Consider the following 21,334-nt stretch of genomic DNA (forward strand, 5'->3'; position numbering starts at 1 on the left):
TACATGCTGCCAAAGCATGTAAGAGATGCTTAAGATGGGTGAGAGGGAGCAGCCTGTGGTGCCCCTTTCAGGTGCAGGCAGGAGTCTCATGCAAGCCACTGCATCACTGTCTGGGGTCAGGCACTTAAAAAAGGAATGAAAGAGCTGCCAGGTTTCTCCACTGTGGGAAAGAGAGCTTATCTGCTTCCTAAGTTACAGCTGGATCTGATGGATGACTCAGACACTCAGGGAGAGACTTTCTGAATAGGGAAATCTACCTTTTTCTCCTTTTTAGATCACAAGCGAGCTGGTACTTGAAAGGCTGCTGTTTCACTATTGATGTACTGGTGTGATTCACGTAAAAGCTATTTATTTACATCAGAGATGTTCATCAAAAGATGTGACAAGTACAGCATGAATGATTCATTCTCATCTCTCTGCACTGCTTTCCTGTTAATCAAGAAACAGATGCATCCAGCTGGGCTCCGCTTCCTTATCAGTTGCTGTTATCTTCCCCCCAGACTGTTCAGCCCGGCTCCTGGTGTCCCAGCGGCTCCTGGTGTCCCAGCTACGCAGCACACTCTTCCCAACTGTGTGGATGATCTTGCTGGGCAGTGGAGGTCATGATGCTTGGTTTTGCATGGAGGAGAAGGGGCTGCAGCTATGCTGATCTCCCTGTGCAGGGTGCATTTTTTTCCTGTGGGGGAGAGGATGGAGAAGCAAGCCTTGGACCCTCAGCTGGACTTCACGATTACAGATTTTTAAACTCCAGGGCTGTGCTTCCCCCCATTAGGAATATTTGGTGTTTGAAATCTTCTTCCAGAGCAAGGTTTTGAGGTTGTTCAGCACGAGGGAGTGGTGCACTTCCATCTGGCTGGCCAGGCCACTGAGGGTCATGCAAGTTCGGAGCTGTTTCTGCAGCTCTTCTTTCAGCTCCAGCGGTGCTCCGTACAGCAGGTAGTCCTGCAGCAACCCGCAGACCTTGGCTAGGTTGGGCTGCACCATCTCGCTTTTGCACTGCTTCAGGAGCTTGTCACACGTCGCCATGCAGTCCTTCCCGTAGGTGCAGTCCACGTTCTGCTCACAGTGACGTCCCTTGAGGAAACCTCTGATTGTCATCTCCGTTGCCACCTTCCTCAAGTTGACCATTTTGAAGTCGTATTTGTCGTTGTAGCCCACGTTCTTAAAGCCAGTCTCACAGATATAGAAGTTCCCATAGGTCCCGTGGAATATCTCCTCCACAAACTCCAGGAGGCCGATGGCGATCTTAGCCCGGTGGGGCCACGCTGGTGCAAACCACTGGTGGATGATTTGGTGGACAACGGAAGGCAGCAGCGACTGGAGGAAGGGAGGGACGTCTACTCCGTAGAGGGAGGTGCGAGGGATCTTCTCGGTGACGTAGAGGTCCCCGCAGTGCCCCAGCAGTTTGGAAGTGTGCTCTTTCTCGTGCAATGAGAGCATGAGAAGAAACTCGTTGAGCTGAAGTAGCGCCCAGATGGATTTGGCCTCTGCTAAAGACACTTTCCCATCCCGGTTCACATCTGCCATGGCAATGATTCGGCTCACCAAGGCTCCAAGAGAAGGCTGATCTCCCAGGTTGGACTGCAAACAGAACAAGAAGTGCTATCAGATCCTTGTAGCTCTCTGTGTTCAGGGTTTGCATTGCAAAACTGAACTGGGGAAGCAAAGAACTGAGCTTGGGAGAGAGGAAACGGCCAGTACGCTCAAGGAGATTCAGTGCTGCACCACTGCGTGTGGTTGGGTGGGTTCAGGTCCAGCACGATTATACCTGCCTTCAGGCTGCTTTAGACCCAGCTGGGAGCAAGGTTTTGAAAGCAAAAGCCAGGCAAGCTGCTGAAATCTTGCAAATAAGAATCCCTGTGTGAGAACAGACGTCTCACATTTAGTCTTTCTGACTCACAAGTGCCACCCCAGACCTGCAAGATCCTGGAGGAACCCTCCACACTGACCTTCAGGAAGTTGAGGAGCATTTCTTTGAACTCATCCATAGACGTCCCTCGTGTGGGTTTGTCAAAGAGGACCACATCCCTCCTGGGCACAGAGTCTGGGTGGCTGTCTGCCCTCAAAGCTTCTTCGATGCCGCATTTAATGATCACTTGCGTCTCCCTCCAGAGCCCGCTGTAAACCTAGAGCAGAGAAGAGGGGACACGGCAGAGACCGGAGGAAAACAACAGCAACTGCAGAGAACTGGTTTCTGGTTCGTTTGGGGTAGGTACCAGGGGTGGGGTGAGGAGTTTGATGCTTGCACCCCTCCCCTGCTGTGTGGTGGTTTCCACGATGGTGCAGAGACCTACCTGCTGGGTGGGAGAGGAGGAGAGGCAGTGCTGGAAGAGGAGGCTGCGCTCCTCACACAGCTCTTTGCAGGTGGAGCCAGAAATGATTCCTTTCTTGTACTGGTCACACTGGGGACGGGAAGACAGAGAGCAGAGCTCAGTGGAAGCAGCTCCCAAAGAAGTCCAACAGATTCAGGCTCAGTCCCACAGCTCATGATCACCCCAAGCACACGAACTGGGGGAGTGTGAGCTCCCCTAACCTCCCATGCAGCCTTCAGCCCTGCTTCTATCACCTGCTGTGCCCAAATCCTCACCCCTGATCACTGTAGTAGGGCTGGCACTTTGGTTTTTCAGTTTACCACTAGTAACCAAAAGCATCATCAATGCCATCGCATCTCATCCATCCCTGCTGGAGGGACCACGAGGGAAGTGCTCCCAGGTGCTTCAGTCCAGGGGAACTTTGAGGGCTGGAGGAGAAGACAGCGCGGAGCTGGGCGAGGCTGAGGATGCCTGGGCTCAGGCTGCTCAGCAGAGCAGCAGCTGCTGCTGTGAAATGGGCTGGCCCCGGGCCAGGCAGCGGGGACAGGGACAGGGACAGACAGTGGCTCTGATCCGCAAGCGAGGCGGCTGGGTTGGAAGCTGGAGGCATCCCTGGACAGGAGAGGCTGCAGCTCTGCAGCTTCTCAGCAAGGGCACAACAGCCTCAGGGCTGGAAGCAGAAGCTGCAGAAATTCACTGCATCTTTTCCCTCTGCCCCCCCACAGCTGAGGTGGATGGGATTTAACCCTCAGACCCACTCACAGGGGACACAGCCAGCATCAAACCCCGAGCCGAGAGCAGGAACGAGCACCCAAAACCCTGCGGTCGGAGTCATGCAGAAAATCATGCAGAAAATCAAATTGAACGATCGCCGCTGTTGTTATGGCAATTCCTGCCTCCTTTCTCTGCTGAGGGATTGATGAATGAGGCGTTTCCAGGCAGAGCCTGCGACCTGCTCCCCAGCCACGGGGCACACACAGCAGCTCCCGCTTGGCTGCTGGTCCCAGGAGAGCTTGGGAAGCAGGATGCACCCCGCTGCAAACCCCAAGCAGGGGAAAACCACAGCAAGCCAGGCTCCTGCGAGGGGCTGCTCTTTGTGCAGGCTGATGCTTTCTTTAGGGCACGTCAGCAGTTTCATGGAGGACTCGCTGCTCCCGTTTTTTCTCTGGCTCTGTGGAGCTCGAGGGGGCTGGCACGATGCTCGCCCATCCCTCTCTGACATTGCAACCTCATCTCCACAGACTTTAATCTGCCCACGTCTGCCTGGCCTTCTTCCTTCTGATATCTCATTAAATTGTTTTGCTGTCACCCCAGCAGGATAAGGTCACCTCTCCCACTCCGAGCTCCGTGTGATGCTGGGGAAGCAGCTGCCAGGGTCGCTCCTCAGCTCCATGCAGGACACTGCCTCCCTGCCTGCAAGGCACAGGGCTCGGGGAGGCTGGAAATGGGGTTCCCGCAGCCCTGCTCACCCTGAGACCCCAAACTGGGACCAGCGCGGCCACCGGGGCCGCTGGCCGCCACTCACGATTATCATCCGGCAGATGTGGCCGCGGCAGAGCTCGGAGTAGGACGAGTAATGCATATACGCCACCCAGCTGCCCACGAAGATGCCCAGCCACACCACCAGCAGGTATTTCACCTTGATGCCTGGGAGGCGGCTCTGGAAGGAAAAGAAAATGCTGGTGAAGGTCGGGGCTCTGCACAGGTCGGTGACAGCTGGACAAGGATGACTTCTATACAAACCAACCTGAATGTCGGTGAAACCTTCAGCTTTTTATATATATATATATATATATTCACCAGCCTATTACACAACTCCTGCTGCAAGTAGGTCACTTAAAATTCCCTAAAAGCAGGGAGATTATAGCGCTGGGCTGCCAGGAGCCGGCTGCCCTGCCTCCCCGTGCCCAGGAGCCGTGGCCACGTGTTCCCACTCTCCCCTGCTGCCCTCTGTGACCACGGGGGTCACCGTTAGGGCTGTGAGATGCTCTGTTCCTGCTCCAAAGACCCTTGCAAAGCCCCATGGGCACGGGTAGCTGCCGCTGCAGCAGGAGTGGGTGAGTAACAGACCTGGAAGCACATGAGCAATACTCTGTGCAAACCTCTCGGAAGCTCACAGCGTGATTTTCTTTGCCTGGCTTCACTCCTTCCCCTCTGCCCCTGTAACAGCAGCGCTGCTGCCATCTGGTCTCACCGCTCTGTGGGTTGTTTACCTGACCTGTTCGAACACAGAATAGATCCCCGGTGATTCCTAACAGCAGGGAATTAATCCATGCATCAAACACCCCATTCTCTCTGGTTTCTATACGTAATTTCTGCTTCTCGCCAGGCCAAGTGACCACCTTCAAGCTTTTCTCTCTCCTTTCACCACGTCAGCTGGCAAGACCACAACCTGCTGCTGGGATGGGGCTTGTTCTGAGGGGACGCAGCACCATTACAGCCTACCAAGGATCCTCAAAACTGCTCCCACCTCCAAAATGCCTCCTCCCAGACCCCTTGCCGGGCTCTCCCCATGCAGGAACCAGAGGCAGTGGAGCCTCCTGCCCTCCAGAGAGTTGCTCAGCTCACCCTGACCCCAACCAACAGGCTTCACAGGAATCAGCAGGCGAGGGTGAAAGCAGACCCCAGGGTGGGGTACATGACCCTCCGGGCCCCCTGTGCTCAGCAGAGCTCCAAGGACCTCCCACTAGAGACACTTCTTGGGGAGGCAAAGCCCTGGCATGGCCAAAATGTCCTTTTTGTTTATTCAGACATAGAATCCTCCACGCTTCTGGGGCAAAAGAGGGGTCAGAATGGTGAGCTGAGCATGGGGAGTGCTGGCTTCATCATCCCTCTAAATGATGGAAAGAAATGTGGAGGTGGGGGATGCGTTGCAGCGATAGCTTCTGGGTAGTATTTTGGATTCATAGCTCATACTAAGGTTTCCTTCAGGACATCAGTCTCCAGGCACAGGGGCTTCCCCGCCCATCACTTCGGGGGCAGCCGGCACCAAAGCCATCACCCCTCGCTTGGGTGAGTCCCTGTGGTTTTGTTTTAGGGCAACGCTGGGGAATCTGGAAGTGACTTTGGGCCAGAGCTGTTCAAAGGCAAAATGGATGCAGCACCGCAAAATCCTGCTCCATCACCACAGCTCCCTTGGGAACACAGAAGGGGCTGCTCAGCAGCCAGAGGCCCTTCTCCCCTGGGAAGTAGCCGCAGCACCCAGCCAGCTCTTGGCTGTCCTGGGGATGCACAGAGCCACCCCTCTGAACGCTGAGCAGCCCTTCTTGCCACCCGGCGAGCCCAGGGCTTTGCCCCAGCTCCGCACCCACCTCCTGCCAGCATCCTCTGCGCCCCAGACACCCCCAACCATGTCGCCCCTTCTCCCCTTCCACAGGAAGAACCCCTCTGCTCCAGGACCTTCTCCCATCAGGGTTCCTCATCCCATGGCTGCAGAGAAAACACCCAGACCAGCATCCCCGGCCCCATCACTGCTAGGTCCAGTGAGACAGGTCCCTACTCCCCCCCACAGCAGCTCAAGGGTGGGAAGAGGAGGAAACGAAAGACAGAAAGGGAAGGAGTCACCCCTGCCCTGCGCTGCTGCATCGGCTGCTCTATTCCCCGGTGCGGCTGAAGGATGAGCTGACTGGGTGCTTCCCGGCGCTGCTGCTCCCCCAGCACCACGGAGCGGGTTACGCAACCCCCTCCGACCCGGTGCATCCCCCCCGCTGCCTCGGAGCATTCTCCCACCCCCGCCCGGGTCCGTACATCCCTCCCCCAGGTCCGTGCATCCTCTCCAATCTCAAGGCATCCCCCCGTCCAGCCCGGACCATCTTCCCCGGCTCGATGCATCCCCCTCCCCGGGCCTGATGCCTCCCCCCGGTACCTGTACATCCCCCCCAGTCCCGTGCATCCCCACCCCCCCCAACTCTGCATCCCCCCCCCAGCCCCGTCCATCCCCCTCCCACCCCGGCTCGGTGCATCCCGACTCGGTGCATCCTCCTCCCAGCCCCACGTATCCCCACTTCCCCGCCTCGGTCCATCCTTCCCTGGATCTCTGCATCCCCCTCGACTCCCTGCATTCCCCCCCGGCTCGGTGCCTCCCCCCGGTACCTAAGCATCCTCCCCCCGGTACCTGAGCATCCTCCCCCAGCCCCCTGCATCCCCAGCCCCCCAGCTCGGTGCATCCTTCCCGGGACCTCTGCACCCCTCTCCGCAGGCTCCGTGCATCCTCCCCTGGCCCTGCGCATCCCCCCCAGCCCCACGGACCCTCCCCCAGCCCCGTGCCCCCCCCGTACCTGCAGGCCCTTGGGGAAGGGGCACACCAGCACCAGATGCACGAGCCGCCGGATCCTCCGCATGCTGCGGGCGCCCCCCTCCCGCGGCCCTCAGGCTCCGGGGGGCATGGCCGAGGGGAGGGGGGCCCGGGGAGGGGGGGGCCGAGCCTCGCCGCCCGCTCTCCCCGCCGCAGCGCCCGGCCCGGCCCGCGGGGCTCAGCGCGGCTCCGCCCGGCGCGGCGCACGCAGCTCGGGGGCGGGGGGCTCCGCTCGGCCCCGCCGCACCGGCCCCGGGCTGCCCCCCAGCACGAGGTACCACCCACCCCAGCATCCCACCCACCCCAGCATCCCGCCCCGCAGCATCCCGACGGGGATCCCGTCCCGCACCACGGGGATCCCACGCACCCGAGCATCCCACCTGAGCATCCCTTGCACCTGAGCATCCCGCTCACCAGCATCCTGCTTGAGAATCCCACGCACCTGAGCATCCCACTCACCAGCATCCTGCTTGAGAATCCCACGCACCTGAGCATCCCACCTAGGCATCCCACCGGTGATCCATCCCATCCCATCCCATCCCATCCCATCCCATCCCATCCCATCCCATCCCATCCCATCCCATGGGGATCCCACACACCTGAGCATCCCACACACCCGAGTATCCCGCCGGGGATCCCATCCTGTACCATGGGGAGCCCACGCACCCGAGCATCCCACTCACCCCAGCATCCTACTTGAGAATCCCACGCACCTGAGTATCTCACCCGAGCATCCCACGCACTTGAGCATCCCACCCACTCCAGCATCCCACCCACTCCAGCATCCCTCTGGGGATCCCATCTGCACCATGCGGATCCCACACACCTCAGCATCCCACTTGAGCATCCCACCTACCCAGCATCCCACTCTGGGGTCCCACCCCACAGCACAGGATCCCATCCGGCACCACGGGGTCCAACGCACCCCAGTATCCCACCCACCCAAGCATTCCAACCCCACGGCACGGGGCTCTCCCCTACCTGAGGATCCCACCTGGGACTCCTATCCTACAGCACAAGGTCTCACCTACCCCTGGATGCCACCCTCACGCTCATCCCACCGCCTTGGGGTCCCACACTGGCTTCTCCCGGGGCAGTTGCAGAGGGGGGTTCATAGCGATGCTGGTCCCCTGGCACCGAGCTCTCCCAGCTGCTTGGGTTTTATTTCAGGTATTTTGGGTGGCAGCCTGGAAGAGCCCCTCACTCTGCAGCAGGAAACCTGTGAGCACAGCCTGGGGGCTGCATCCCCCCCGGGACCGAGAACAGCCAGCGCCCCTGCTCGTTCCCCTTCTTGCTGCCTCCTTTCTCAACCCTAAAGCTGAGCAGCAGCAGCCGTGTCCCTCCTCCCTGTTTGCCTTGTGGAAAACCTCAAGGCAAGACAGGGGCTGCTTTGTGTCAGCAGCGAGCAGACAGGCCAGGGACAACCTCTCAGCCGGGGGGCTGCAGCACGCACAGGCAAGCTGGAGGAAAAGAGGAAAAATAAGATGGAAAATGCTCTGGGAGGGTCAGTCATGAGGCTTTATTAAGATAATTCTTCGCTCTCTATTAGTAGTTTTTTAGATAATCCGTTTGTCCCCTTTTTCTGGTTCAAATTGCTTCCTTCCATTTGAATTTAGCTCAAAACGACCTTTGAAAACAAGCTGGTGGCTTCATACCTACTCGATGTCAAGCGTCGCGTGCCCGGCGGGCAGTGAGCAAAAGCCTGTGCTGGCCTCATCCGATCAGCGGTGACGGATAATGAGCATCGCGACAAAACCAGACCAAACCACCCCAAATCCTGCAGCTTGTTTGCTGCTCCTTTTACCACCGAGGAGATGCCTGCTGCTCTCCCGCTGCGCGGAGCCAGCGCAGCGCCGTGACCTCCAGAGGAGCAGACACAGCCCGCAGCGTCGCTTCACCAACCAGCCCGGGTTAACATCTCCTCTTCTGCCTGCAGCTCTCGTTCCTGTGGGTTTTTACAGCCTGCTGAAGCCAGAATGGTTCTCTGGAGCTTACACAGCTTATTTTTAGTTTTAATTAGCCCAGTCAAAGAGAGAGCCTTGGTGATTTATGATTTTCTACGGTGGGGTTGGTAGTTTGGGAAGCAGCGGGGAACGGAAGATGCATTGCTGGGTGCCTGGTAGCGGAGCCAGATGTGATGATGAGGAGGGTCCTCGTGCTGTGAGAGGCTGCTTTCCTTCACAGCTACAGGGACAGAGCTCTTCTACTCAAGTACCAATAAATTCCTTATTTCTCTGCCAGCCTGAGCCTTCCTCGGTGGGATTTGTCTCCCACCACTCTTGGTGCCATCTCTGGAGGCTGGGAAGCGGCAGGCACTGTCCTGCTCACCTCAAGTCCCTCACCTCCACTCCAGCTCCTGCTTGCTGAGACTCAAGAGAATGAAGCACCAGGATGCTTTTCAGTATCCATCCTGCGAGGGCAGCTGTTTGCAGAGAAGTTCTCTCCGTGTCAGTGCCACAAAGTCACTCCCCCTGCCCACATGCGGTCCCCAACTCACCCTCCCGTCCCAGCTCCTTGTGTCCCTGAATTCCGTGGCTGAGTTCAGTATAAACAGGCAAAATGAAAAACTCATCAAAGATGGGAGATGTCACGGCTGGGCCAAAGCTGAGAGAGGCTTGAAATGCCACGGATCTCTGCTGCAGGGCTCAGCAACCAACATTCAGGGGTGGATTGTCCGGAGAATCTAATTAGGAATGAGCAGACCTTCCTGAGCTCTAATATGCCAAGTAATTAAGTGATTAGTATTGATCGTTGGAATGCCTAATGAGCAGTTATCACTGAATGATTAATTAATTCAATCAAAAGAGTAATAAAATTCTGCAGGTGTGATTATATCTTATATTCAATGCACCAGGGCAGCAGAATCTCTCCCCACGGTGCCTGTCTCCCATTTATATCCCAGGCACACGAGGGACCCGGTGCTGGTGATGCCCATTTTGCTATCCAGCTCCCACAGCCTGGGCTGACACTGTGCAAGGGTTCTCTCCCCTCCCCAAAAACTGCTTCAGCTCTTCCAGGCTGGGCTCTGAGCAGCAGAGAGACATCAGAGCCGCTCCCTGGGGATGGAGGTGGGTAAAGTGGTACTCTCAGAGCTGCCAGCATCCAGAAGATCACAGAACAGTGTGGGGTGGAAAGGATCTTAAAGCTCATCCAGTTCCAACCCCCTGACACAGGCAGGGACACCTCCCACTGGATCAGGTTGCTCAAAGTCTCATCCAACCTGGCCTTGGACATCTCCTGGGATGGGGCAGACACAGCTTCTCTGAGCAACCTGGGCCAGGGCCTCCCCACCCTCACAGGAAAACATTTCTTCCTAAGATCCCATCTAAATCTCCCCTTTTTCAGCTTAAAATGATTCCCCCTCATCCTATTCCTGCACTCCCTGACCAAGAGCCCTTCCCTAGCTTTCCTGGAGCCCCTTTCAGTGCTGGAAGTTGCTCTAAGGTCTTCCCGGAGCCTTCTCTTCTCCAGGCTGAACAACCCCAACTCTCTCAGCCTGTCCTTGTACAGGAGGTGCTCCAGCCCTTGGATCATCTCCGTGGCCTCCTCTGGACTTCCTGTAACAGATTCACGTCCTTCCTGTGCCGAGGACTCCAGAACTGGACACAGGGCTCCAGGTGAGGTCTCATGAGAGTGGAGGAGAGGGACAGAACCTCCTCCTTCGCCCTGCTGATCCCATTGCTTGGGATGCAACTGCTTGGGATGCAACTCTTCCACCAAGATGCTGAAAGCAGCCAATCTCCCCACTGGGAACCTTTCATTTGCTGCCTTGATTAAGTTGCTTCAGTGTCTCCCAGGCCACTGGCCCCACAAAGCCCTGCACCATGCAGCACACTTGACTGATCACTTCCCAACCATGTGGTGGCTCTGTGAGCACATCCCCAAGAGATCTGTGCCCTCGGGACACTGGAGCTCTCAAGACACCCACAGCCTTCTCATGGTCATTAGCTGAGCTGCAATATTTACCTGATTACATGAGAATGTTATCCAATACCAAATAAATTCTCTTGCCAGCTAGAGCTAATTGCAAAGTAAAGAGCATGGACCTGCATCCACCCACCCCTTTGTCCCCTTCAGAGCATCTTCTGCCACCTGCCTCCCTTGGGGTGGGGATATCGGTGACATCAGGGGACAGCGAGGCCTGATGCCATCGCCCACAGTGCTCAAAGCTGCTGTTTAGCAGGGGCTTGCAGGACCCAGAACCCAAAGAGGGGCTCTTGCTCACTCCCTGCTCTGAGCGATGCTGTGAGGATCAGTCCCACAGCCACAACCCAGAGGGTTTTCAGCCCCTGAGGCTGAGAAGGTGTCTGGCATTCCCTGACGCTGCCGCTGCTCAGGAGATGATGGATCCAGGCTCTAATGCTCTTTTCTGCGCATCCTTTAAGGATTTGAGGCTGATCGCCCCTGCTTCCTGCATGGCATCCACAGCTGGCTCCGCACAGCACCGTCAGCTGCCTCTGCCTGACGGGCCCTGATGGGGCTGAGCAAAGCCGTTATAATTAGAAATGCTAATCAGCTCTTGTGTTTCTGGCTTGACAGCCCAGCCACCCCCAGCACAATCTTCCCTCCAATCTGTCCCATGCTCGCCCCCTCCACTTCCTCTCCAAATCCCTGCTAGTTGTAATTAAGCAGTACAGAACTGGGGGGGGGGGGGGGGGGATTGGATGCTTCTCGCACACTCGGGGCCAGGTGTGCAGCCCCCAGAGAGCTCCTGGTTTGCTGGGGATGGTTTGGGGGTCTCATCCCCCATTCACCACCAGCCACCTGGGCTGGGGACACCCCAGGGACCCCCTGCCCCTTGCTGAGAGCTCTGAAGAGGAGATGAGAAACCCTTGGGCTGCAGGTAGTGCTGGGGTTAAAGGCAAAGGGTGGTGGCTGTGACCAGAGCTGCAGCTCCGACAGGGGAGCTGCATTAGGATTTCTGTCATGTACCAACCCCAGGCTCTTCCCAGATGAGGAGGAAAAGGAGCTTGCAGAGGAGCATGGACAAGGAGGCTGAGCAAGCAGATCCCTGCACAGGCTTAGCTGGTTGTGGAGTTATTCATCATCACAGGTTGCACAAGGAGACACAGCCCAGGGGATTTCTTCCTCACCGATGCCTGCGGGCAGCCCCTGCCAGGTCCTCCACATGACTCCCCTCACCCAAAGCTGGAGGTTGGACGTGGCTTTCTCGCTGGACATTTGGCTCCCAAAGTCAGGCTTGGCCAGGTGGCCGCTCCTCGGAAGCAGGCACGGGGCTCAGCCGCACACGGAGGAGAGAGAAGTGCCCACGTGGGATGAGCAGCCCCAGCATGTGGACGCACATGATCTGTTGTGCTCAGAGAGGGATGGCATCCAAACACACACAGGCTCAAAGCCAGCGGCTCAGGCTCCTCTCCCAGGAAAACAAGAGCCAGGGCAGCACAGGCCAGGCAAAGGCTGGTAGAATCATAGAATCACCAGGTTGGAAAAGACTCACTGGATCATCGAGTCCAACCATTCCCATCAAACACTAAACCGTGTCCCTCAGCACCTCGTCCACCCATCCCTTAAACCCCTCCAGGGAAGGGGACTCAACCCCCTCCCTGGGCAGCCTGGTAGATGGTCCCTTCTTCTGCGAGTGCTATTAAGGTGCTCACAGACACCCCTGCAGAATCCTGGGGTCGTGCCCAGCATGTTGATGCATTAACAAGGGCTTGGGCTCTCCGTACCTGACCCACACCAATTAACCCAGGGCGTGAATACCACACAGCTGCACCAACACAGAGCAGGAATTTAATTACATCCATCCCTACAGCTCATACAGCCACCTGAGCTGCAAAACATTGCAACACCTCTAACCGGTGCCGTGCTGAGAGAAAACAAACACGGTTTCAGCGGTTTTAAGTCAGCGCCCACCTTCCAGGTGCTCTCTGTTTATTAAAGTCCCATGGATGCAGGTGAGAGGCTCCAGTTAGGAGGCTTGATGTGCGAAAGAGCGAGGGTTTTCAAGAAATGAGTGGCTGCTCGAGCAAAGGAGACCCCTCCTCATCCCTTCTGCCTGGAATCCCATGCACAGGCTTGTTTCACCTGGGACACTTACCTGCTCCCCACAGCAGCCTAGAGTGGTGGGTGTGGAGAAGCAGCAAAGGGCTTCCCCCTCCTCCCCACACACCACATTTCTGGAGAAAGGGAAACAGGAGAAAGAAGGAGGGATCCCAAAAAGGAGGCTGGGAGGAGCAGAGCAGGGTGGCTCTGATGGTGATGGACTTATGAAAAGGTGCCAGGAGTGCAGGCAACTGGCTGGGAAAGCTCTGGGGACAAGCTGGATTGGATTTGTCAGGGCTAATTGACTCCCTCCAGCGCTGCGGTGCAGGTTGCACGCGTCGCGTGAGCAGGGTCCCGAGCATCCAGGAATTAATGAGGGTCTGACCCTGTCTGCACAGCCACTTGAGTTTTCCCGCTGCAGGCAGCTGGCTTAAGAGGCCCCTTTATTCTTTACATATCAGATCAATCAGGATAGTTATAATCTAGTTCTTGTGAAAGCTTGGAGCAGCCTTTGCTGCCCAGCTAGCTCAAGGGGGGGAAAAAGCAAGCAAGAGCGAGAGGTCATGATGAACTATTGATTGAGCAGACGACGGTGCTGCTCCCAGAGATGGCTTTTGCAGAGGGCTCACCCGGGACAGTTTGCCTCTATATCTCTCACTAATGCTGCTCCATTGATCTTCTGTGACAGGCGGCAACTACAAGATTTTTTTAGCTGGAGTTATTAAGAGGCATTAATCAATAACAGGGGAAACAGAGAGAGAGAGAGAAACTGTTTGTTTCATGGAGACATATTCCCTGTGTGGATTTTAGCCCACTGAGGCGCTCATGTTTTATTTTCAGCAGCCCGGGAGACCTGCCAGGAAAAGAATTCACCTTGTGCTGGACTCTGACACTTGGAGGAGATCCTGGGCTGGTTGCAACACCCTGGCAGCTCCTGCCAGACTGTACAAAGAGAGTGGACCAGAAGGGGAGCTTGTGGCATCCAATTGCAGGTACTCCAGCGTCCTACGTGGCACCCCAAATCGCCCAGACCCTCTGCTCTCACACAACTCCCTATGCCCAAAGCACCAGGTATTAATTTCACATGGTTGAAGTGCTGGGTACCAGTTTCACATCGTGCTAAATCCAGCTGCCTTCTGGCTGTGGTGCAATGGGTCTCGGCAGCTTGCTCAGCCATCCAACCCCACGTCTGGGCTCAGCCCCTGCCTGGTGGCTCAGCCCACGGTGCTGCTGCTGTAGGCAGGATGGGAGCTCATTCCTGTGGCAAGACTGGAGTTGTTTGCAGGAGAAACGGTCTTTTTGCTGAGAGCACCGCAGGTTGCACCGCTCCCTCTCAGTACATTTCCATTGCTCTGTGGTGGCAACACCCATTTTGTGTCTCCAAGCAGCTCCTGCGCTCAGCCCTGGCAAGAGTCAGTTTTAGGCTGAACATTAGGACTTAGGCTGCACATTAGGAAAAATTTTTCACAGAAAGGGTCATTGGGCACTGGAACAGGCTGCCCAGGGAGGGGGTTGAGTCACCGTCCCTGGAGAGGTTTAAGGGACGGGTGGATGAGGTGCTGAGGGACATGGTTTAGTGTTTGATAGGAATGATTGGACTCGATGATCTGATGGGTCTTTTCCAACCTGGTGATTCTATGATCCTATAGGGGCTGGAGCCCATTTTCCTTTGGAGAGCTGGGGAAGGGGGCTGGAGATGTGCTCAGAAGCAGGACAGGCTCCTCTTCAAAGATGACTGCCCAGAGAAGTGGTGACACAGAAGCTGAGCTGATGTTTAATTGCTCTTGCAAACCTAACCCAAAGGCCTTTTACTATTGCTGCTTCCCGGGGTGCTGGCACACCCTGCAGCTCCTCTCCAGCAGGTCTGACAACCTAGGAGAGCTGCACTCAGCACGCTGCTGCTCGCTGCCTGCGTGCTGGAAGGAGCACAGGGATAGAGCACGGCTCCTGCCAACAGGGCCTGCCACAAGCAGGTACCAAGTGATGCTTCAGAGTGAGGGAAGTGCTCTTTTGGAGGAGGTGATGGAGATCCCAACAGAGCTTCCCTCATCTCTCCAGCACACGTCTTGCCTCCACTCCCAAAGTCCCCGTCTCCCGCTGCTCCAGCTCTCACGGGCCGCGGTGCAGTGGTAATTACTGCAGCTCTCTGGGGAAACAGGCTCTTCATCTTTGCTGTAATTACAGCTGCACGGCCCCAGCAAGGGGATCAAAGGGAGCAGGAGAGGAAGGGATGAGGAGATGGCTCAGAAGCAGGTTGCTCCAGTGGTGCCTGCAGCAGGCTGCCGATAGCTCTCGGCAGAGTCAGTGTCGTCCAAAAAGTCAGATCCACTACCCAGCGTGCAGTCAGCCGATAACCACATCACCGAGAGAGACCTTGTTTTATTCAGGTTTGCACAAATCCTGGGTGATAGAGGTTTTCCTCCACCCAAGCACAGGAACTATCAGAAGGGAGGAAGGTTCTAAGCTGTGAAGAAGCCCAAGGAAGTCGCAGTCGCCCACTGCGAAGCTCATCAGCAGGGAGACACCAACGCAAATAAAGGAAATTAAAAGCAAAGGCATTAGAGGAATATGTGAAGAGATCTGCTGTAGGAAAGATGCTGCCCATTGCAAAAAGCATTACTACCATGTGGGAACTATGTCTCAAAAATAAGCCAAAAACACAAGTTAAGTCCCCCCAGGAGAGGTAAGAAAGGGAATCACTCCACGTGAGTCTTGGCAAATTGATTTTTCTGAACTACCTAGGAGTAATCAATATAAATATTTGTCGGGTTTGGTAGATACTTTTTGAGATTGGCCACAAGCTTTCCTGTGTTGAAAAAATCAAGCAAGAGGAGTGGTGAAAATCCTTCTGAAAGAGATTATTCCGAGGCTTGGTGTGCCTTTGGGAATGTCCTCAGATATGAAATATCAGATATAGTACAAGAGGTGTGTAGAGTCCTTGAAATCAAGTGGGATTTACACACCTCTGTGAAGACCTCAGTCAAGTGGATAGGTAGAAAGAATGAATCGTACAATTAAAAGGTGATTTGCTAAAGCCTGTCAGGGGGTTGAATTGTTACCAATAGCCCTCTTGAGAATTAGGGTTACCCCAGGGCCAGAGGAAAGGTAAGTCCTTTTGAAATATTATATGGAAAACCGTAAACTTAACAAGAAGGGCTGACCAGAGGTATAGCAGGAGATAAAACATTAACAGTTTACCTTTTATCTTTGGATAAGGCTTTAGGAGGTCTGAAGTGCTATCTTCCTGTGTGAGCACCAATTCCAATTGAACGGCCTGTACGCCCTTTTTTACTCCAGGAGTGTATTTAAAGGTTTGGAAGGACACTCCTTTGGCTGAGAGGTGGAAAGGACCATATTGGGTTTTACTGACAACTGACACTGCCATGAAACTAAAAGGAGTGGACCTTTGGATTCATTATAAATGGATAAAAAAAGCTGCTCTTGCTGAAGAAACCTTCACGTTGCCAGTCCTCTGACCTCTTAACTCATGTCCCCGGACCATGCCCCAAGGGGGATCTGAGGACACAAGGTCTGTAGTCCCAATGTCTTTGTTTTCCAGATAAAGGAAGGCGAGTTGTCCATGCTCCATTACTACTTATCCAAGCCATTGGTCCCAAACCTATTACCAATTCTTGGATGCAGTCACGGTCTTGGGTGCAGTTAACTACCTGAAAGGAGGTTGTAGCAAGGTGGTTTCTGGTCTCTTCTCCCAAGCAACAAGCAACAGGATGAGAGGGAATGGCCTCAAGTTGTTCCAGGGGAGGTTGGACTCAATGATCCGGTGGGTCTCTTCCAACCTGGTTATTCTATGATTCTATGATATTTGAAAAAAATTCTTTACTGAAAGAGTGGTGAAGCATTGGAAGAGGCTACCCAGGGTCACCATCACAGGAGGTGTTCAAAGAACGTGTAGACGCGGCACTTCAGGAACTGGCATAGCAGATACAGTGGTGTTGGGCTGCTGGTTGGACTTGGTGATCTTAGAGGTCTTTTCCAACCTCAATGATTCTATGACTCCGCAAACACTGATCTCCCGACTCACTGACAGCCAGAGGAGTGGTGACCTGGCACACGATGGGACCGCTTGCGTGGCATTCCTCATGTGGATAAGCTTCGTGCTATATCAGCCTTGTGTCTTACGTGAGTTTAAATAGTTGCTTGAGTTTATCAAGGCGGAGGGAAGACCAGCTCAGAGAAAGCAATTCTAAAAAGCACAGCAGAGGAACGGGTTTAGGTGTGTTAGGAGCGGTGGGGCTGGGTGTTCCCAGGCACCTGCAGAGCCCCGGGTGTTTCCTTGGGGTGGCAGGGGCTGCCTGGGGTCTGAAACTTGCAATACGCTCTGATTCCTGAGAAATGGGGCCATAAAACCGCAGCTTGCGGGAGCAAACAGCCGAGCAGATAAACGCGGTGACTTTCCTCTACAGAGTTACTTGTAGAAGAGCAAAGGTTACAGGAAGGAAGGCTCTGATTATCACGTATATATCACTTTCGTACTATGTTTCTCTCTAAATTGCTTCTTCGAGAGTCAGACTCGCTCAGGTTTTTCTCCTTCTGATGACCAGAGGAGGTTGTGCATGCGGCACCTCAGCACCAGGGAGGTTTAGCAATCCCATGCTTCTGGGTTTTGTGCAACCCTGTCACTAGAGTCCTGCAGGAAACGGCAGCGCTTGCGTTCGAGCCACACTGAGTCAACAGCCCAGTTCCTCCCAGGCTGTTTACTCTCTGACGTATTATTACTTAAAAGCACAGCAACTAGAGGGAGTGGGACCAGGGGGCACCAGGAGCCAATGCAGCAGCCTGGGGTCAGCCTGTACCTCTGCCCACGCAGCTGTAGGAGAGCCTGGAAGGGTTTCCAGGGAACCCACACGTGGAGGGGTGGGAGGCCTTCACCTTGTGTGCACTGGTGCCCTTTTAGGCTGAAACAACTGATGTGGAAACGGGTTTAACCCACATCCTTTGCACAAACTATTCTTAGCCACCATTCTTGCCTTGCTGAGCAGCCTGCAGCAGGCCCTTCTGCACAGAGAAGTGATGAAGCAAAGCCCAAGCCAGATCCCTTCACTGTCTTTTGCCAGAGCAAGGCTTTCAGGAGGAGACAGCAGTGATGCCATCCTACTGGTGTTAGCCCTTAGGGCAGCCTTGCTGACTGATGCAAAGGTCCAGGTTATCAGTCTACACCTCTGCCTGTGTGGGAGCAATTTGTAGGAGCGTAACTACATCTGGATTGTGATGCTGGGCTGGTTTATGTGCCCTGAGCTGCACAGAGGTGAGATTCAGTAACACCAGGCTGTGAGACATCTCGCAGAGCCAGAGGCTCATTGAGATGGGTAAAGAGGGCAAAGGATGGGTGGGTGGGTGGGTGGATGGATGGATGGATGGATGGATGGATGGATGGATGGATGGATGGATGGATGGACTTAGGGAACAGGGGACAGGATGAGAGGGAATGGCCTCAAGCTCTGCCAGGGGAGGTTCAGGCTGAACACTAGGAAAAAAATTTTCACAGAAAGGGTCACTGGGCAGTGTCAGAGGCTGCCCAGGGAGGGGGTTGAGTCCCCTTCCCTGGAGGGGTTTAAGGGACGGGTGGACGAGGTGCTGAGGGACATGGTTTAGTGATTGATGGGAATGGTTGGACTCGATGATCCAGTGGGTCTTTTCCAACCTGGTGATTCTATGAACTTAGACTGAATGTGTAGATCCCTTTACCATCCCCAGGTCCCTGACAAGTGAGGCTGCTTTGCACCACCCAGCAGCAGGGGTTGCTTTCTAGGAGCTTCAGCAACTCAGCGCTTTGTGCTGACCGCACTATCTGCCCGTCCTGGAGGGTTTCACAAACCACATCCATGTATATCTTGACATGGATAAGAATGAAGCCGGGCTGGTCACTTCCTGCTCCCCCTGCTTTTAATGTCACCAAACCCAGCTGCTGCTTTCAACACATGTCCCTTGGCAGGAGGCGAAGAGAGACGGGCTGCCAGGTGGAGTTGCCAAAGGCACAGTAGGAAATCAAGGGCAGACGCTGCTCTGCAGCCAGACCCATCCCTCCTTCAGTGCCTCCCAGGAATCCTCCCTGAGCACCCACCCACCCAACTTCGAGCCCCCTTCTGCTCTGCTACCTGCTCATCACGGAGATGCCAGGTGATGGACACAGCTCCTCTTCCCTCCTACCCTGCTGAGTGCCCTCCTGCTCACCTTCTCCCTGCATGTGCGGGAGACCCTCCACTTCTTTTCCAGTCAGAAGTTAGTCATCGAAATCGAGGTCGCATGCTGTTTCCAACGGAAGCAATAAATTAAGTCAAATAAAAGATAAAAGAACACAGCCAGGTTATTATAAGACATCAGAAAACTGAGGCCAAGGGTAACACTTGCAGCTTTATGACTCTTCACAGACTCGGCCACAGGAATCCAACCACCATAGAATCACCAGGTTGGAAGAGACCCACCGGATCATCGAGTCCAACCATTCCTATCAAACACTAACCCATGTCCCTCAGCACCTCGTCCACCCAGCGATGCTGTGTGGACCCTTCTGCTCACCAGGCTTTGCCATTAATGCTCTTCTACCTTTTTGAGGTAGTTTTTCAAGGCAGCTTCTCAAGGTCCCTGCCGAGGGTGCTGGGAGGCACGGGCTGCCAGCTGGGCTCTCGTTCCTGGCCCTGCTCAGCAGGACAACCCGCAGCGTAGATTCCAGCGCGTCGAAACAATTCAGTCTGCAGTTTAAATATGCAAAACACGCAGCGCGATCTACTAAGCTGGAGGGTTTTAAAAGGAGTTGGAACTGCTTCTTTCTGGCTGCTGCAGCTCGGGGTGGGGGGGGTGGGGGGGTGTCTTTGCCTCGGCCCACGAGCGGCTGCGTTTCAGGGCTGGTGACGCAACCCCCGTTGCGTCGTGCACCGCGCCGAGGCTCATGGGCCTCTTCCACCAGGCAGTTTGTTGTGATCGCGTTAAGGCGCAGGCTGCCGTCATCTGGCAGCGGAGCCTTATGAAACAACTCAGCGCGACAGCCCGGCTCGCCGGCAGGCAGGCCGCAGAAATCGCTCCCTTTCCTTGAGTCACAGGCTAATGTGAAATGTTTCATTCACTATTCTCCAGGTAATCTGTTGGAGAGCGTGGGGAGAAGGGAATTACAGCCTTTAGAATCATAGAATCATAGAATCACCAGGTTGGAAGAGACCTACCAGATCATGGAGTCCAACCATTCCCATCAATCACTAACCCATGTCCCTCAGCACCTCGTCCACCCGTCCCTTAAACCCCTCCAGGGAAGGTGACTCAACCCCCTCCCTGGGCAGCCTGTTCCAGTGCCCAATGACCCTTTCCATGAAAATTTTTTTCCTGATGTCCAGCCTGACCCTCCCCTGGTGGAGCTTGAGGCCATTCCCTCTCGTCCTGTCCCCTGAAAGCCCACACGGAGCAAACATGCAGCTGCCGTCCCCACCACTAACGCCGTTTGCCGTGTTGGAATTTGCATTTCTGTTTCCTAAAGTCAGCCGGCGTTTGCGAGACGAGCGGATCAGCTCGTGCCATCCCCCAGCAAGAGATCGCCAGGGACCTTCTTCCCGTGTCAACAAAAGCGAAAGTCACGGGGATAATGCAGAATTGCTCCAGGCCAACATATGTTCAGCTGAAAAGGTCTCGGTGACTTCCCAGGCGTGCGCAAGGCTCTCCAACAGCCTGTGTGATGCAGGCTGGAGGGATTAGTGTAACGCTGTGTTGGGATGCTAATACAATAAGGGTTCTTTGTGGCATTAGCAGGAATCATGAGACCAGCTCTGAGATGTCATTGCCTGGCAGCCGTGGGGAGTGCCGGCCTCTCCTCTCCAGCAGGGAAGGAGCTCATCTCCCGCTTCAAGCATTAAAGTTCCTGAGGGGCAGTGAAAATGCAGTGAGCCTCCCCTGCATTTTGGTGACAGGTTATTTGGGAACAGAATCACAGAATGGTTTGGGTTGGAGTGGCCCTTAAAGATCATGGGCATCCACGATGGACTCCCAAAGACCACACATGGCACCACACGGAGACCACCAGCCCTCCTCACCATGCCATGAGGGACACCTAAATACAGCACCACAACGGACCCTGAAAACCACATATTGTACCATAAGGGACCCCCAGAGACCCCACACCCTACTGCAGGGGACCGCAGAGTCCCCCGTAGGTTACCCCCAAACACCCCATACCCCACCGCGAGGGACCCCAAACACCCCCATATGGCACCAAAAGGCACCCCCAAACACCCCATACCCCACCGCAAGGCACCCCAAACACCCCATATCCCATTGCAAGGGACCCCAGTGACCCCACATGCACCACAAGGGACCCGAAACACCCCCATATGGCACCAAAAGGCACCCCCAAACACCCCATACCCCATCGCGAGGGACCCCAAATACCCCATACCCCACCGCAAGGCACCCCAAACACCCCATACCCCACTGCAAGGCACCCCAGTGACCCCATAGGCACCACGAGGGACCCCAAACACCCCCATATGGCACCAAAAGGCACCCCCAAACACCCCATATCCCATTGTAAAGGACCCCATATGCACCACGAGGGACCCCAAACACCCCCATATGGCACCAAAAGGCACCCCCAAACACCTCATATCCCATTGTAAAGGACCCCATTGCACCACGAGGGACCCCAAACACCCCCATATGGCACCAAAAGGCACCCCTAAACACCCCATACCCCACCGCAGGGGACCCCAAACACCCCCAT

General features: G+C 55.2%; 1 protein-coding gene across 1 annotated transcript; it reads right to left on the minus strand.

The window, feature by feature from the left end:
* Positions 1-91: 91 nt before the first annotated feature.
* On the minus strand, positions 92-6,831 carry DIPK1B (divergent protein kinase domain 1B). The gene is made up of 5 exons (XM_069873677.1): positions 6,590-6,831; positions 3,838-3,972; positions 2,295-2,402; positions 1,950-2,126; positions 92-1,581 (listed from the first exon to the last, which is right to left on the minus strand). Exons 1-5 carry the CDS (start codon positions 6,650-6,652, stop codon positions 769-771), a joined length of 1,296 nt encoding a protein of 431 aa, XP_069729778.1. The 5' UTR covers positions 6,653-6,831; the 3' UTR covers positions 92-768.
* Between the last annotated feature and the right edge of the window lie 14,503 nt (positions 6,832-21,334).

Source organism: Phaenicophaeus curvirostris, chromosome 20 (assembly GCF_032191515.1).
Source record: "Phaenicophaeus curvirostris isolate KB17595 chromosome 20, BPBGC_Pcur_1.0, whole genome shotgun sequence".
Taxonomy (NCBI): Eukaryota; Metazoa; Chordata; class Aves; order Cuculiformes; family Cuculidae; genus Phaenicophaeus; species Phaenicophaeus curvirostris.